General features: G+C 39.5%; 1 protein-coding gene across 1 annotated transcript; it reads left to right on the top strand.

Moving 5' to 3' along the window:
• Positions 1-8,788: 8,788 nt before the first annotated feature.
• Positions 8,789-15,836, top strand: LOC103712098 (50S ribosomal protein L18). The gene is made up of 3 exons (XM_026806744.2): positions 8,789-8,948; positions 11,217-11,324; positions 15,253-15,836. Exons 2-3 carry the CDS (start codon positions 11,217-11,219, stop codon positions 15,703-15,705), a joined length of 561 nt encoding a protein of 186 aa, XP_026662545.2. The 5' UTR covers positions 8,789-8,948; the 3' UTR covers positions 15,706-15,836.
• Positions 15,837-15,878: the final 42 nt, after the last annotated feature.

The raw sequence follows: 15,878 nt of genomic DNA, 5'->3' as shown, positions 1-15,878 counted from the left end.
TACTCAACTTGTAGATCACCTGTGATCGAACTGAAAATCTATGGTCTAGAGTAATTTGGTTAACTTGCTCTTACCACTCTTTGCTTTGGAATAAATTGCTCCTCTATGTTGTAGAGTAATTTATTCCTAGATTAAGTAGAGTAAATGAATTTAGAAGGCAAAAGATTATGTACCAACCTTTCAGAAATACTTATTTTGTCCTTCTCAAAAAATGGTTTGGTTCAAGTGCACTAATGAGTATTTGACCGAAAAGAATGGAATATATAGGTTAAATGAATTTTACTCCCTTTTATTCTGTTTTCAAACATAGCGTCTTAATTTTTTTGCTTACCAAATTAACTATTAGACTTGAGTTAGTCTTTCCTAAGAACATATTTAACAAGACGACTAGAAATCAAAATGTACTTATATTTTTCTTGAGCCTCTCTATACTCCTAATCCCCTTCTCTTTGCACCCATGTACTCACTCACCTCCGCCTCGATCTGGTCGGTCTTGGTCGCTGTGCGCCACCAATCAGCCGGTCTTGCTCTTTTTTCTTCTTCCTACTGCGCTTTTCTTGTGCCACAACCCCCTCATTGTGCTCTATTCGAGCATTGACAACCTCATTCTACTTTCGGCTACTCTCTCTCTCTCTCTCTCTCTCCCCCCCCCCCCTTCCTCTCAAAACTTTAGCCTCTTATTTGATTGTGCCTTTTTCCCTTTTTGTCTTCTTCTCCTAATTCCTTTACTCACTCTCTCTAAATCCTTCTCCTTTAGGATAATCTTCTACCCTTAATCCCTAATTAGGACCTTCTATTTCTCTCGAGCTATTTTCATTATTTGTCTCAAATTTTGGCTGACTAAATTTCATGCGGCGGCCATTCAAGTGATAAGAAGATTAATGTAATGTTTTAAAATATAACCCCAAAATTGAGGTAAAACTGTAGCTACTCACTCCTTTAATATAAGTAAATAGTATGGATTAAGTTTAGATAACAGAAACCTTCAGACTAGGATTGGTTTTGAACATTGAAATTCTGAGATAAAAAATTGAAAAAAAATAGTGCATGATGAATTAAATTATTCATGCTTGTAGGTGGACTAATTATATTAACTTTTGGAAAAATTGGTCCTCCAATTTCCTGAGAGCAATTATTTTTTATAATCATACTAATATTAATTGAATTGGATGCGTTTGTTTTCCATATAAAGATGCAAACTCATGATTTGCGCATTGGACTGAGAGTGGGCCTGGCCTGGCCCGAGATCTATCAGGCCGGGCCAACTTTGGAGCAGGCTACAAGCTACGTCCATGACCATTCGAGTGAAATGTGGGCTTAAAAGTATGGCCTATAAATATTTCGAGCCGGATTCGGGTATATGGTTTGCCCGTCCCGGGTCTGGCCGAGACTGAGCCCGAATCAGGCCCGACATCAGAGCAGTAAATCAGGCTTGGAGCCAGCCCCATAGTCAGGCTTGGAGTCAGGCCCGAGGAAGGTTAAAGTGGTCAAATTAGGCCCTTCCGGCATCGGGTTCTATATACACCCCCCCTATTGCTAAGGACACCCCCCAAAAACCAAAAAAAAAATACCCAAACTAACCTTTAGTGTAATTACCATATTGCCCTTGAAATTTTCTCAGTACACCCCCCCTTCCTCCTCCTCCGTTTCGTTTTGAAAAGAAAAAAAAAAACACCCCTCAAACCCCCCTTAAACCCCTCGATCCATTTACATCGTTTAGGCGATCTTTGAAGGAGATTTAAGCCCCATTCGAAGCATGGACAAGCAACTAGTGATTTGGGACGAAGAATCGGCCGCAAAGGTACGTGTTCCACCTTGTTTCGAAATTTTTTTTTTTCACGGTTCGTGCTCCGTTCGGCACTGGATCGCCGAACAAAAGGCTTTTGTTCGGCTGAACAGTGCCGAACAGAAGCCTTCTGTTCGGCAACCCTCAACCGAACAGAAGCCTTCTGTTCGGGCTGCACAGTGCCGAACAGAAGGCTTCTGTCCGGCACTGTGCAGCCGAACAGAAGGGTTCTGTCCGGCTCTGTGCAGCCGAACAGAAGGGTTTGTCCGGCTCTGTGCAGCCGAACAGAAGCCTTCTGTTCGGCACTGTGCCGCCGAACAGAAGGCTTCTGGTGCCAAATCGCGTGCCGTGCTGAATTTGTGCCGAACAGATCCTCTGATTCATTAATTTTGGTGATAAATTATTTTATATGTAGGGCTATGCTACAACCGAATCGAGTATAATTGGATCAGAATTTGTACTGGATTACACAAGCGAATTTACAACTTACGAGGGTATTATAATGTATTGTGCAATTTTGTATTAGTTTAGCGAGTTATTTTTACAACTGTGTACTTACATAAATTGTTTAATGTATAGATCTTCAAGAGTAGAGAGGACTTGTGTAATTGGGTGTCGTGAAGCTGGGAGGCGAAATGGTTTTGTTGTTGTAATCAAATCATCCGATGCAGGTACCATTTCTAAGAAACCCAGAATTACGTTAGGTTGTGAGAGGGGTGGGACGTACCGAACCAAAAAGAAAAGCGAATAAAAACTGCCTGTGGGACAAAGAAGTGTGGATGCCCTTTTGCATTAAGAGGAAAGAAATTGGATACTGCGGATGATTGGATATTACTGGTCGTATGTGGAGTGCACAATCATCCCGCTGCAGAGAATCTGGAGGGGCACTCATATGCAGGGAGATTATCTGAGCAAAAGACGGAATTGTTAGTGGATATGTCAAAGAGTTTGGTTCGTCCAAAGGACATATTATCCACATTGAAGGAAAGAGATGCCCTCAATGTTACGACTATCAAGACTATCTACAATGTACGTCAACGGTTTAAGGTTGTAGAGAAAGCCGGGAGGTCTGAAATGCAACATCTATTAGGTAAATTATCAGAGGCTAAATATATTGAGTGGCATAGGAATTGTACTAATACGGATGTTGTGCATGACTTATTTTGGGCACACCCTGGCAGCATTGATTTGTTCCGTGCATTTCTCCGTGTGTTGATAATGGATTGCACGTACAAGACGAATAGGTATCGTCTTCCGCTCTTAGAGATTGTGGGGGTGACATCTACTGATATGACATTTTCAATTGCTTTTGTATACTTAAATTCTGAGTGGGAAGAAAGCTATACTTGGGCATTAGAGAGATTGCGCAGTGTCATAGCTGATGATGTTTTGCCTGAGTTGATTGTTACAGATAGAGACTTGGCTTTGATGAATGCAATTCATAGAGTATTTCCTACTGCTAGACATTTATTATGTAGATGGCATATTAGTAGGAATGTTTTGGCCAAGTGCAAAAAATTTTTCGAATTGAAGGAGAAATGGGATAAATTTATTATGAGTTGGAATATACTAGTGCTGTCCTCCACGGAAGACGAGTATAATGATCGCTGGAGTGCACTGCAGAGAGAGTTCGGTACCTATCCAGATGCACTACAGTATGTGTCAGATACTTGGCTGAGCAAATACAAGGAAAGATTTGTTGCGGCGTGGACGGATACATGCAGGCACTACGGAAATGTGACGACAAATAGGTATCACAAATAAAGACTCATTTAATTTTAATTTGCCTCAATTGTTATATCTAACTTTCATTTGTTTACTAGGGTCGAGAGTGCACATGCAAAGCTCAAAAAGCAGCTTGGATCAAGCCAAGGAAGTTTCGAGTCATCTTGGACTAGAATACATGGATTGATTGAGTTGCAGCACAGCTCCGTTAAAGCCTCATTGGAGAAGAGTTTATTGGTAGTGCAGCACAACTTCAAGCCAGCTGAATTCAAAGAGTTGCGAGGTTTCATATCTATAAGTGCGTTAAATCATGTCCTCGCCCAATCGAAACGAGCCAATTCAGTTGGGTTTGATGATTCAAATTGTGGGTGCGCTATTCGACGCACACATGGTATACCATATGCTCACCAGATTGCGCCGGTACAGGGTGGAAGGTCGGCCCATTCCTCTCGACTGCATAGATCCTCATTGGAGGAAACTTGATATTGTGCCTACCCCCCCCCCCCCCCCCGTGCAGCCAATTCAGTTGAGTTGTGATGCAGAGTTAGATTTGATTGCGCTACGATTCAAGAAGTTAGATGGGGCTTCTCAATTGCAGATGATCAAGAAGTTACGAGAGATTGCAAGTCCAGATAGTACACCTCTTTTAGAGCCTGCAAAACGGAAGACCGGTTCACGTGGGCGCGCTTCAATGAAGGTTGATACGTCTACTCGACCGTGACCCGTCTGCGTTTGAGTTGGTTCTATCTGGACAGGATAGTTATTCACCTGGTGTTGAGAAAGTTACCATCCGCAATCCATCTACTCAGATTCAAAAGAGGCGGCCCAAGCAAAAGGTAAGTACCAAATATTTATTTCCTTACAATAGGTATCACAACGTCTACGGGACGGTCCGTGCCGTGCCGGTATGTGATGTGCCGATACGGGACATGTCGGGACGTGCCGTGCCGAGATGTGCCGATACGGGACATGTCGGGACGTGCCGTGCCGAGATGTGCCGATACGGGATGTGCCGTGCCGAGATGTGCCGATACGGGATGTGCCGTGCCGAGATGTGCCGATACGGGACATGTCGGTACGTGCCGTGCCGAGATGTGCCGATACGGGACATGTCGGGACGTGCCGTGCCGTGCCGGTACGGAATGTGCTGAGACGGATAACTATTTGGATATTTCTGCCATTGTTACATATTTTCTATCATTTGATATTATTTGCAGGTTTTTCGTACTAGAGCCCAGTCACATACGCCCATTATCTATATTGATGCTATTCCTTCTGCCTTGAGACCATACATCCAGCATATCAAGGATGTAAAAGCTGATGGGAATTGCGGATTTAGGGCAATAGCTGACTTACTGGGATTTGGAGAAGATGACTGGGTGCGTGTTAGGAAGGATTTATTGCAAGAGTTGCAATGTCATTCGGACCACTATCGCACATTATATGGTGTGGAAGGGACGATTGCTGAGATCACTCATGCATTATCCTATTATGATGATTGTCCACCATATGACAGATGGATGACTATGCCGGACATGGGTCATCTTATAGCATCCTGCTATAATGTTGTCCTATACCATCTCTCGTTGCAACAATGTCTGACCTTCCTACCTCTCCGTTCTGTGCCAGTACCTCTTCTATCCCGCAAAGATATTGCTATCGGATTCGTAAATGAAAATCATTTTGTTGAGGTACTACGTTCACAACACTTGCGAATATTTAATTTTGCTTATTTAATTTTGCTTATTTATAATTTTGTAGCTATTAATATTTTCTTATTTCTAATTTTGAAGGTGTTCTTGTTGCCGGGACATCCCGTTCCGCCAGTAGCGACCAACTGGCGAAAATATCATCTTCCTTGTGCTACCGGATGGAAAAATTCATATGAAGCCCGGATTCAACAGTTCAAAGAGAGCATCTCACCTAATGTTATAATTAGCGAGACAGTAGAGTTAGATTGATTGTTTATATATGTACAATTTTTGAAAGTTGTAAATTTTTTTGGGCTCTTAGAGTCATGTACTGTGAAACTCCATCATCAATATAAATCAAAAAATATCTGTCTTCGCATTGTTAGATTGATTGTTATGTGCACTGTTATATTTGTGGAAAATAGAACGGGCCAGGCTTTACAAAGATTACACGTAAATGTACCAAAAATATATATTTTTCATTAATATCAACAGTTTCAAATTACACAAAAAAAAAGTCGAAGCTACATAATCAAAATAAAGGCTCCATCATCAATCCCTATGACGCTGTCGTCGACGTGTGTACTGCTGTACGTCCGAATGAGAGGGTGCTGGATCCGAATGAGAGGGTGCTGTACTCGGGCCAGGCTCATCACCCAGAAGTAACTGATGCATCTGACAAATAGCATGAAATAGGTGCCCGGCACCTAGTGACGTAGCCTCTGAGGGACCCATCCGTACAATGTCGGTACTGATACCGAGTGCATCTGCAATACGCCGCCGGTGCATGTCAGCATCATCATGACCTCCCCTAGCTCCAGAATGAGTACTCGAGCGCAGATGAGGAAGCTGAACTGCAACGTGCGTGATACGGAGATACCACTCCATGTATCCCGGTACGCTGTCTGATGGCCGGGTAACTGGGTGGCTCCTGCTCGCCTGGCTCAGCACGTGGTCCTCCCACCGCTCCCAAGCTGATCCATATAGGAGTAATGTATCCGGTACGAGCCTGCTGTGGAACCTCTGTTGGCTCGCGTAGGGGCTAGTGGCGCTCGAGGGATGGTCTGAATACGACCAAACTGTCTAAGAACCCTTTCTGGATGATAGGGTTCTACGATATCAAGGCACTTGATGGAGCCACTAAAAAATGCGATATCAACATATGGGCGATCTCCCCGAAGCCGATGATGGGGATCCCAAATAACCTGCAAAACAAAATGTCCATTTCAGTTTTATACTATATCGCATATTAAAAGTACTGACAAACACAAGCAAATGGTAATATGATACGTACCTCATCGATGCTCAAAAGGTCCAATGACTCACGTAGAACCACTAAATGGTCCATCGTGGTACGGGATGGAGTACCGGGCATCCAGCGGTGCACGCGGGGACTGGCATCAGTATACTCAAGCGACGGGTGAGGACTGAGTGCTGGAAAATGCTCATAAATCCATGCCTGCAGAAGCGTCATATAACCACTGATCTGTCTCACTGATGACCTCGACGCAATCCCCAACTGCCGATACAAATATGCTAAGGCAGCTGTACCCCAGGCATATGTGCTCACCCTATCCAGATCCCGCAGTAAACACAGATACGCTATAGGCACCCTGGTCCCACTCTTATCAGCAAAGAGTGTGCAGCCTAACAAAAATAACAAATAGGCTCGTGCTGCACACTCTATCCTCTGCTGGCTGTCTCTATCAGATACAGAGTGAAACTGAGTCCTCAGCCACTCCATCCTCACAGACTGACCGCGCGATGACAGTACCTCCTGACGCGCGTCTCCAGCTGACACTCCCAACAACTCCACAAGTAGCTCCTCAGCATCCCGATCACTCATCCTCTCAGGAGAAACTGCTACTGAGGCACCTGCGACAGGAATCCCTAAAATGGCGGATACATCATCCAACGTGATAGTGATCTCGCCAAATGGTATATGGAAGGTGTTCGTCTCGGGCTGCCATCTCTCTACGAAGCCCGAAATCAGAATCTTATCGGTGAATCGATAAGAGCACTGTACTACTCTATGAGGCCCGACTGCCTCAATAGTGCTTTGAACCTGGTATTTGGTTGGTTTGAAGACCACCACTTCCATTCACCAACCTTGGCAGTATGGTTCATGCACTTTAGTGGAGCCCGTTCCTGTAATATAAATGTATAATTACTACTACTTTATAAAACATCAATAAACAAAATATAATGCTATAACAAATAAACAATACCTGTTGCCTCCAGATGGAAGCTGCTATATGCGTCCTGAAACTGATCAGGACGGACTCATCCTCTGGACCTCCTGGACATGGTCCAACGGACTCATCGTCTTCGCCCCTAGCGGGCATATCATCATGCTCTGACTCAGGAGAGGGCGATGGCATATGAGCAGGCTCGGGAGAAGCAATCCTAGCACGACGTCTCCTAGCTGACACCGTAGGTCTAACTCTGGAGGATCGGGATCCACGTCTGAAAATATAGAAATTCAATGTTAGGCTATATCAAAAAAAAATAATTCAATTGCATACATAAATGATAAATGATAAAACAAGCCAAAAAAGAAACAAGTTACTTCTTGGAATCTACATGATTGGGTTTTGTGATAAATAATTCAATGTTACTTCAATTGCATACATAAATGATAATTCAAAAGTATACGACTCGTAAACTCAAGACATAACTCAATAATAGACTTTACCTAAAACTATGCCGCAGTTCTTAGTTTTTGTTTTTAGTTTTTGTTCGTTAACTAATGTTGTGGTTTTATTATTTGATAGAGCATTTGATATGAGATAATCATTCCAAGATCAAGAATGACATCGATGAAGGTAACAAGATCATCATATTTGGATGCACCATGTTAATGCTATATGATAATGATTCTAAATTATCCCTACTTCTCAAATTACTATCTAATCTAGTAATGAAAAACTTGTCCTTGATGTTGGGTATCCAATTCACCCTAAGGACGTGATCTAGGCTAAAATTTGGGAATAAAAATAATCCTTAGTCTAGCAACAGAAAAAAAAAAAAATTTGGATTCGGCCCCATGGGGACCAAGATACATTGGTTCGGCCCCATGGGGCCGAACCAATGTATTTTGGTCGGCCCCATGGGGCCGACCCAATTGCAGCGGGTCGGCCCCATGGGGCCGAACCGAAGGCACTGGTTCAAAGAACCAGTGCCGAACGATTTGGGGAGGGGGGGGGGAGCTACCTCGAGGTGGTCGTGGAGGCGCCGGCGAGGTGCTCGTTGCTCGGGAGATGGCCGGGGAGGTGGTTCCGGGAGAAGCCGGCGAGGTGGTCGGAGATCAGGAGAATGCCGGCGACGAGAGGGAGAAGGGGGAACGGGGGGGTTTTGGGCGTTGGCGGGTGTTTTGGAGGGGAAGAGCGGGGTGGGGGGAGGGTTTGGGGGGTGTAGAGAGTAATTTAGGTGAGGGGATGGGGAGGGTGGGGGGTAATTTAGGAATTTTTAATTTTTTAGGGGTGTCCTTAGCAAATGGGGGGGGTGTAGAGAGTATTTAATTTTTTTTTAATTTTTGGGGGGTGTCCTGAGCAATAGGGGGGGTGTATATAGAACCACCCTCTCATCTCCAGTCTCTGTTGGCCTCCGCCGCCTCTCCATCCTCTTCCAATCCGATCCTTTGGTCCCTGAAGGGCTTGCCCTTCGACTCGTCGCCGGACGCCGGTCTCTTGTCCAAGCAGGGAGGACGCGACCCTCCTCTCATCGGCCGACGGCGGTGCATTCAGGTACGCCTTTCTCTTCCTCTCTAGAATCCACTTAATCCCCCCTCTCGGTATCGCAGATGCTGTCATATAGAATCGACGGTTCTTGAGATGTCTTCTCCAGTTTTGAGATGCGAATCAAATCTCCCAGCAACCATTCAGTAAGGGGAAAAAATGCAATGGAAGAGGATGTCTTCTTGATATGCCTTCTCCCGTTTTGAGATCTCTTATTCTTCTCTTCGCCTCTGCCGTCTCTCCATCCTCTTCCAGTTTTGCGGCTAGGGTTCCACCGGCAACCATTCATTAAGGGGAAAATGCAATGGTTCTTGTATCTATGCCTGATGCTTTGCATAAATTATATTGAATAGGAAACATCCGAAGCATTACAGGAAACATCCAAAGCATTTCTTATATTCACGTTATATTATGGAAAGATGTTTAAATTCATAAATGTTTATTAATCAGTTATTTTTCTTATTCCTATGTTAGTTAATGAAAAAGTTTCAGAAGAGATACTGAGATGCTGAAATACTGATGGATTTGCTCACAAATTTATATTATTGATGATCTGATACCAAAAAATTTAGGGCTAATCTTCTTCATAAAAGAAAAAAGATTTGAGGGCTAATCAGACCATTTGAGATGGCAAGAAGATGAGTGCTTGAATCAAAGTTGATTATAGTTAAAATGCAATTTTCTGGTTTTCTTTCTTCCCGATACAGTGACAGGGTGAGACCGGTACAGGGCATGGTGCCGAGACTGCTTACCTTTCTGTCAAGAATGGTGAAGATGTGATAAACCTTGAAAAGGATTAAAAGGTTGTTGGCGAATCGTATGTCTTGGATGCTCATCCATCCACTTTCTCACTGCTGAAGAAGGCCTGCATATTTTTGTTTATCAGACAATAAAGTATTACAAAGAATTTGTTATTTGCTCTTTTTAACATGTCTGTTTAAAAAATAATATAGATGTCTCAACAAAGAACTGACTTCCCTCAACCCTTCTATTGAGAGGTTTTAGAGACAAACACAAAAGTATTATATAGATTGTTTTAACTAGAACTGATTCCCCCCATTCCCTGGCTTCTCTCCGGATCAGCGACATAGAGACTCCTCTAGCTAGTGGAGACTAATGTCTTTGCTGAAGTGATAAAATTTTTGATGAATATGAGAATCATCCTTTGGGCAACATTATCAAGTAGAAAAGCAGCCTTTATGTGAATTCTTGGTCGTTAGCATGTCAGGGGAGAAAAGACTGATGGTTACAGAGCATGAAAAGGAATGTTCAAACTCAAACTCGAAGAAGAGGACAACAGGTTGATGTGATGTGAAGAAAGTCATCAGTTGCTAAAGTTCAAAGCTACCTTTTTCTGAGAGGCTGATGAAACCTAGTTCTTTCGTGTATTTACAGTCCTAGAGTATTTACCAGTTTATAAGTTGAAGCCTAAGGTGGACAGAGGATGGATAGGAGACTGAACTAGAGGGGATGGATGGATGGGAGATCAATTGCGTATATTGATGTATTTATTTGTGTTCTCAAGGCATTGTGTCTATAAAAAGAAATTCTTAATTGATAAGAATAATGAGGTACCAACTGGGAGGTGTAATTGAATAAAAATGTTCCTAGATACATGGACATACAATGTAAATTGTATCTGAAAAGTTCTGATGTAAATTTGAATGGTTAAGCTTTTTCTTATCATGTGATCTGCAATTGTGTATAGCATATTGTAAGATAAATGAAAGAGACAAATTTGTCAGTATATTTGGAAGGACTTATTACACTGCTATCAGATCCAGTTTTTCATATTATAACATTTTGTTCTTCTTTACTTTGATTCCATAAAAGCTAGAAGTTCTGTAGGATGAAGTTAGATATAGGTTTTGACTATTGGGCATTTCAACCTCTTCAATTGTTCCACGTTTTCTCTTCAAAATGGTATCTTTTTAGGCTCCCCCTAGCTCTTATGCACACACATACACAGGGACTCGCATAGTGGCAGGCATTCTTGTTTCAAAACTGATGCTCTGATGACTACTATGCCATTTGATGCCAAAATTTGCTGCACTAATCTAATTTTTGACATTTGGCAGTTCCATTTCATGAACATCATCTTTTGACTTCTATTTGTCATTTAGTAACTCTTCTTCTGGTTCCAATTTCTTGTTTGATAAGCAACATTTAATTTGTTTTCTTGCCTCTTCTATTTGTCCATGCTTCAGATTTTAATTCTCATAATAGCAGTTATTGCGTCTGGTGCCTTTTTACCTGGTATGCAATTATTGTGAGCAGATGTTAAAAAATATCTTCAGCAACACATGGAGGAATGGATTTCTTGCACCAGAGTACAGAAAAAGGGCAGTTTCATATGTTTGTAGAAACAATTTTCATGATGGACAGGTAATATTCTACTGCCGATTTATAGTTACTGATTCTTTTCTGTTCTTTATATATTTTTGTCCTATGATAATTACTTTGTTCACTTGTTTATGGGGAACTGGTGAACACTTCCTTTTAAGAGGAAAGGGTTACCATATTACTTGTTTTTATCTATGTTGTATTTCACCCTAGCAGTTGTTGCATGGGAAGAAAGAAAAGGTTAAGGCAATAATGCACCATAATATTGCATTGGATAATGAGATTCCAGAGCAGCATCCAACACCCTTTTGTGGAAGTGCCCAACCACTGAAACACATCCAGCTTTCCTACAAGTTATTCACATCATAGACCTTCATATGCTAGAGACCTTTTTTGGTAGAAAAGTGTGCAAAACTTCATTTTGCCTAACACACTTAAGTATTTTAAAGTACTGCTGATAAATATCAATTTCATCGGAGGTAATGACCCTATCTTAGATGTTGTGTAGTTGCTTCAAGGTTCTATTCCATATTCATGTTACCTTAATATGATCCAGTAAATAAACCATGAAGTGTAACAAAATTTTGTTATAAATAAGCTTATAAATACATGTGGTGTTTTTCTCTTAGATGAATGCGGTGTTGTTTCTTTTAGCCCATATTTGGTTGTTATGAAGGGTAATTAAGAATTGGACAACCATTCCAGGAAACCCATTCATAGGAATCATCAGGAATGTTTAGTTTGATTCCTGTGTTTGAATAAGTCCACATAAATCCCTAGAGAATGAAATAAACCCGATAGGATATAAAATAGTGCATAATGATTAATATATCAATGATTTAATATCAATATTAATATTAACATAATATTACTATCATTATTTAGTAACAATATCATATCATGATAATGATTATCTAAATAATATAATGTAAATAAAATAATATAAATGTATGATTTATAATTATGAACTATATAATTATATGAATATAACATGCTATATTATTATTGTTATCAAATATTAGTAAATAGTAATATTATTAGAGTAATTATAATAAAAACAATGCAAACATAAATAATATAATATATGATATAATAATATCATTATAATATTATAATTGCCGATAACACATATTATAATAATTATAATAATATTGTTGGAACAATATAATTTAGTAATATAATCATACTACAAGTAATAATATATCATCAAACATAATATATTATTAAAATGATGTATCATATAAAAATTGATAATATTATGTTAAATATAACAATATTATTACTCCTATAACCATATATTAATCTTTCAATACATTGTTTTATAATTAATAGTATTTATTCTGTATTACATATTAATATAATATTATATTGTACAAGATTATTATACAAATATTATTACTGTAATTAATATTATTATGATTACAATCAATGCAAATGGAAGTAATATAATAAATAATCTAATAGTATGTTTTATATCATGTTAAGAATAAAATATATTTACTAACAAGATAGTAATAATAATATTATAATTATAAGAACATAGTTGAATGATTCATAATATATATCATATAAAATATGGGATAATATTATCATTAATAATATATCATGAAATACAGTATATTATTAATGTAATATATAATCTCAATATAATATATGATATTATATATGTAATATTATTTTAAATATTATATTATAAATAATATTAATATAATATAATGTATATAATGTTTTATTAACTAATAGATAATAAATTACTGAGATATATTTTTAGGAAATAATTAATATTAATAATATAATAGATGTAAAACTCTTTTTACTGCTTTCCAAACACAAGAACCGTGACTAGGGAAAATGATACCGATGGAATCTAATACCCACGGGAATCAACATTCATATGTCCAAATGGGTTATAACAGGGGAATAGACTAGATCAGAGTCTGATACTCATTCCCACCTTCTGTCAACCAAACCTGGCCTTCGTGTCTCGGCAAGAGTTAACAAGAAGTTCAATATTAGCTATTTATTTGTGGGCATGATCTACTTGGACAAATGGTGTCATTACCATTACTTATCTATTATAGCTCTTTCATTGGAAGTTGGTAGCATTGGAAGGCAAACGTGTCAACAGTGTAGGCATCCCTTGTCATTAATATTAACTAGATTATTAACAGCTAAACAGAAGATATGCAAATAAGCAACTTTCAGTGCTGTTGTCTCAAGAATGTGTGTAAGATATAGAGTCTGCCTGTTTATATGTGATATAATGGACCTATTAGCATGTCTGAGAGATTCAGGATAATGGATTGATACTAGTACCTAGGTCACTGGTGTATTTAAGTGATTAAGAAGAGAAATGGAGCTGGATGGTGACTGTATGTTTTGTATATATTTTGGATTAGAAAGTGTAAACACGTCATCCTCATTCATCCACTTTCTCGCTTTTGAAGTGGGTATCCATTCTTCCTTCTATCAGACAATTAACAATTAACCTGTCTATTGAGTATTTTTAGAGAGAAGCACTACAAGGTTTTTTCAACAAGAACTGATATCACTTAACATGTCTATTAGGAAGCAGCTGTAGATAAGCATGATTTATATTATTGCAACTAGAACTGATTCCTGGCATATCCCAGCTTCTTTCCAAATCAGCCTCGTAGGGTTCCCTCTAGCTGGCGGAGACTAACATCTTTTCTGAAGTGGTGAAATTTTCAATGAGCAAACTTGAGAACCATTATTTTAGCAACTTTATTAAATAGGAAACGACATTTATGTGAGGTTTTGTTGATTAACATCAGAGTGAAGTGTAATTGTGGAGGATGACAAGTAATGGTCAATGCCAAACTAAAAGAAGTGTACAGCAGGTTGTTGTGATGTGGAGAAAGTCGTTGGTTGCTAAAATCAACATCTACTTATACCTGAGAGGATATTTAAAGTTACTTCTTTCATTCATTTACAATACTAGGACATTGATCAATTTATAAGGCCTAAGGTGGATAAATAATGGATAGGAGATTGAAGTAGAGGCATTAGATAGATTTGTGATCAACTGAACATTTTGATGTAGGTATTTGTAATCTCAAGGCAGTATTTCTGCCAAATAAAATTCTTAGTTCTATGAGAACATACCAACTGGGTACAATTGGGAAAAGGTGTACCCAGATTTATGGGGATGCAATGGGACTGATATTTGTGATAGTTCTTTTCTAAAGTGGGAAAAGTTAAGTTTCCTTTTATCATCAGTTGCAATTGTAGGTAGAAGATTTTAAAAAGGGAAAGAAATAGATAATTGCATCTAAGGACAAAAACAACATATTTGTCTTTTCTCAAGGAGGCAGACTTGCTTAATTGGTATATGCATTTGGAAATACTATTTTACATTGCCATCAGGTCAGGTTATAACATAATATAAGGTTTTAATCTTTCTTCTTTGTCTAGATTGTCTATGTTGCACTGACTAAATTGACTGTGATATCTTGGTCTCATAGTAAACTGTTAACTGACGCATAAACTTGACCTTGTTGATAAGTCAATTTGTATTGCACCTTAGACAAGAAAAAAAAAAAGACCTGGTGATGATCACTTTGGATTGTTCTAGCACTGTTGCTTCATATGCTTAGTATGTTATGACATCCAGTCCTTATGATATCACGGTAGAGGCTGTATTTATTGGTCCCAAGGCATGCTTGTGATGTACATTTTGTTGATCTGCCTCATTTCTTGGTCATTGTATATTGTAATCACAGAAGCAAACAAACAGCTGGTTCCCAGTGAAGATTGTCCTTTCCCGCTTCTCTCCGCTGGTTTCATAATTGTTTGCCTAAGGAACATGGAACTATTTCTTCCCTTCTCATCTAGGGGCATCTGCACTGACTCCTCATGACATTGCTGACTACAGATAATTACCATTCTAAAGTTTGCCTAAAAGGCTACGATATGGAATTTTACCTGAATAGTATTTTTATTCTTTTAGGTTCTCAGTGCCCCAAGAAGCTTCTTTGGTGTTGAAGATTTTGTGGATGATGACAACAGCAGACCATACACATACAAAAAGGAGAAGAAATCAAAGAATCCGCAAAAGCATGTTTCGTTCAAGCAGCGGACAATAGCATACATGGAGCCCTTCTCACTTGACGTGTTTATATCCAAGCGGTTTGTTTCAGCTTCGCTCACCCACAGGGTGACATGCAAGCAGGTTGCAGTCGCAGGGACCAACTCAAAAGACATCAAAGCAGCTCTCCAGTCCAGATCAGATATACCTGCTTGCCTGGCCGTTGGTCGGATCTTAGCTGAGAGGGCCAGAGAAGCTGATGTTTACACTTGTACTTACACTCCAAGAGACCGCGACAAGTTTGAAGGGAAGATACGAGCAGTTGTTCAGTCTCTTATAGATAACGGTATCGATGTTAAAGTTTATCTTGATTGATGATTTGCTGGTGCATGAAATCTTTGTTGGAACAGTCTAAAACAAAAAAGGAATATTGTAAAGTTGGTGTTTCTTAGTTAATATTTTATCACCTATCTAAAATAAACTTGTTCAGGATGGGTACTTCACCATGTTTGGTATCCCATTGACAGAAGTCAGTTGGGTCTTGGGTT

This window comes from Phoenix dactylifera, unplaced genomic scaffold (assembly GCF_009389715.1).
Source record: "Phoenix dactylifera cultivar Barhee BC4 unplaced genomic scaffold, palm_55x_up_171113_PBpolish2nd_filt_p 000046F, whole genome shotgun sequence".
Classification (NCBI taxonomy): domain Eukaryota; kingdom Viridiplantae; phylum Streptophyta; class Magnoliopsida; order Arecales; family Arecaceae; genus Phoenix; species Phoenix dactylifera.
Note: the sequence above shows the minus strand (reverse complement) of the source record. Positions and strands in the feature narration are given on the sequence as shown.

What these genes read in the sequence shown, in the direction of transcription:
- LOC103712098 (XM_026806744.2), top strand. Translation starts at nt 11,217, where the DNA reads ATGTTAAAAAATATCTTCAGCAACACATGGAGGAATGGATTTCTTGCA. An exon ending in ACAATTTTCATGATGGACAG is followed by an intron (nt 11,325 to 15,252) that starts GTAATATTCTAC and finishes TTATTCTTTTAG; the next exon opens with GTTCTCAGTGCCCCAAGAAG.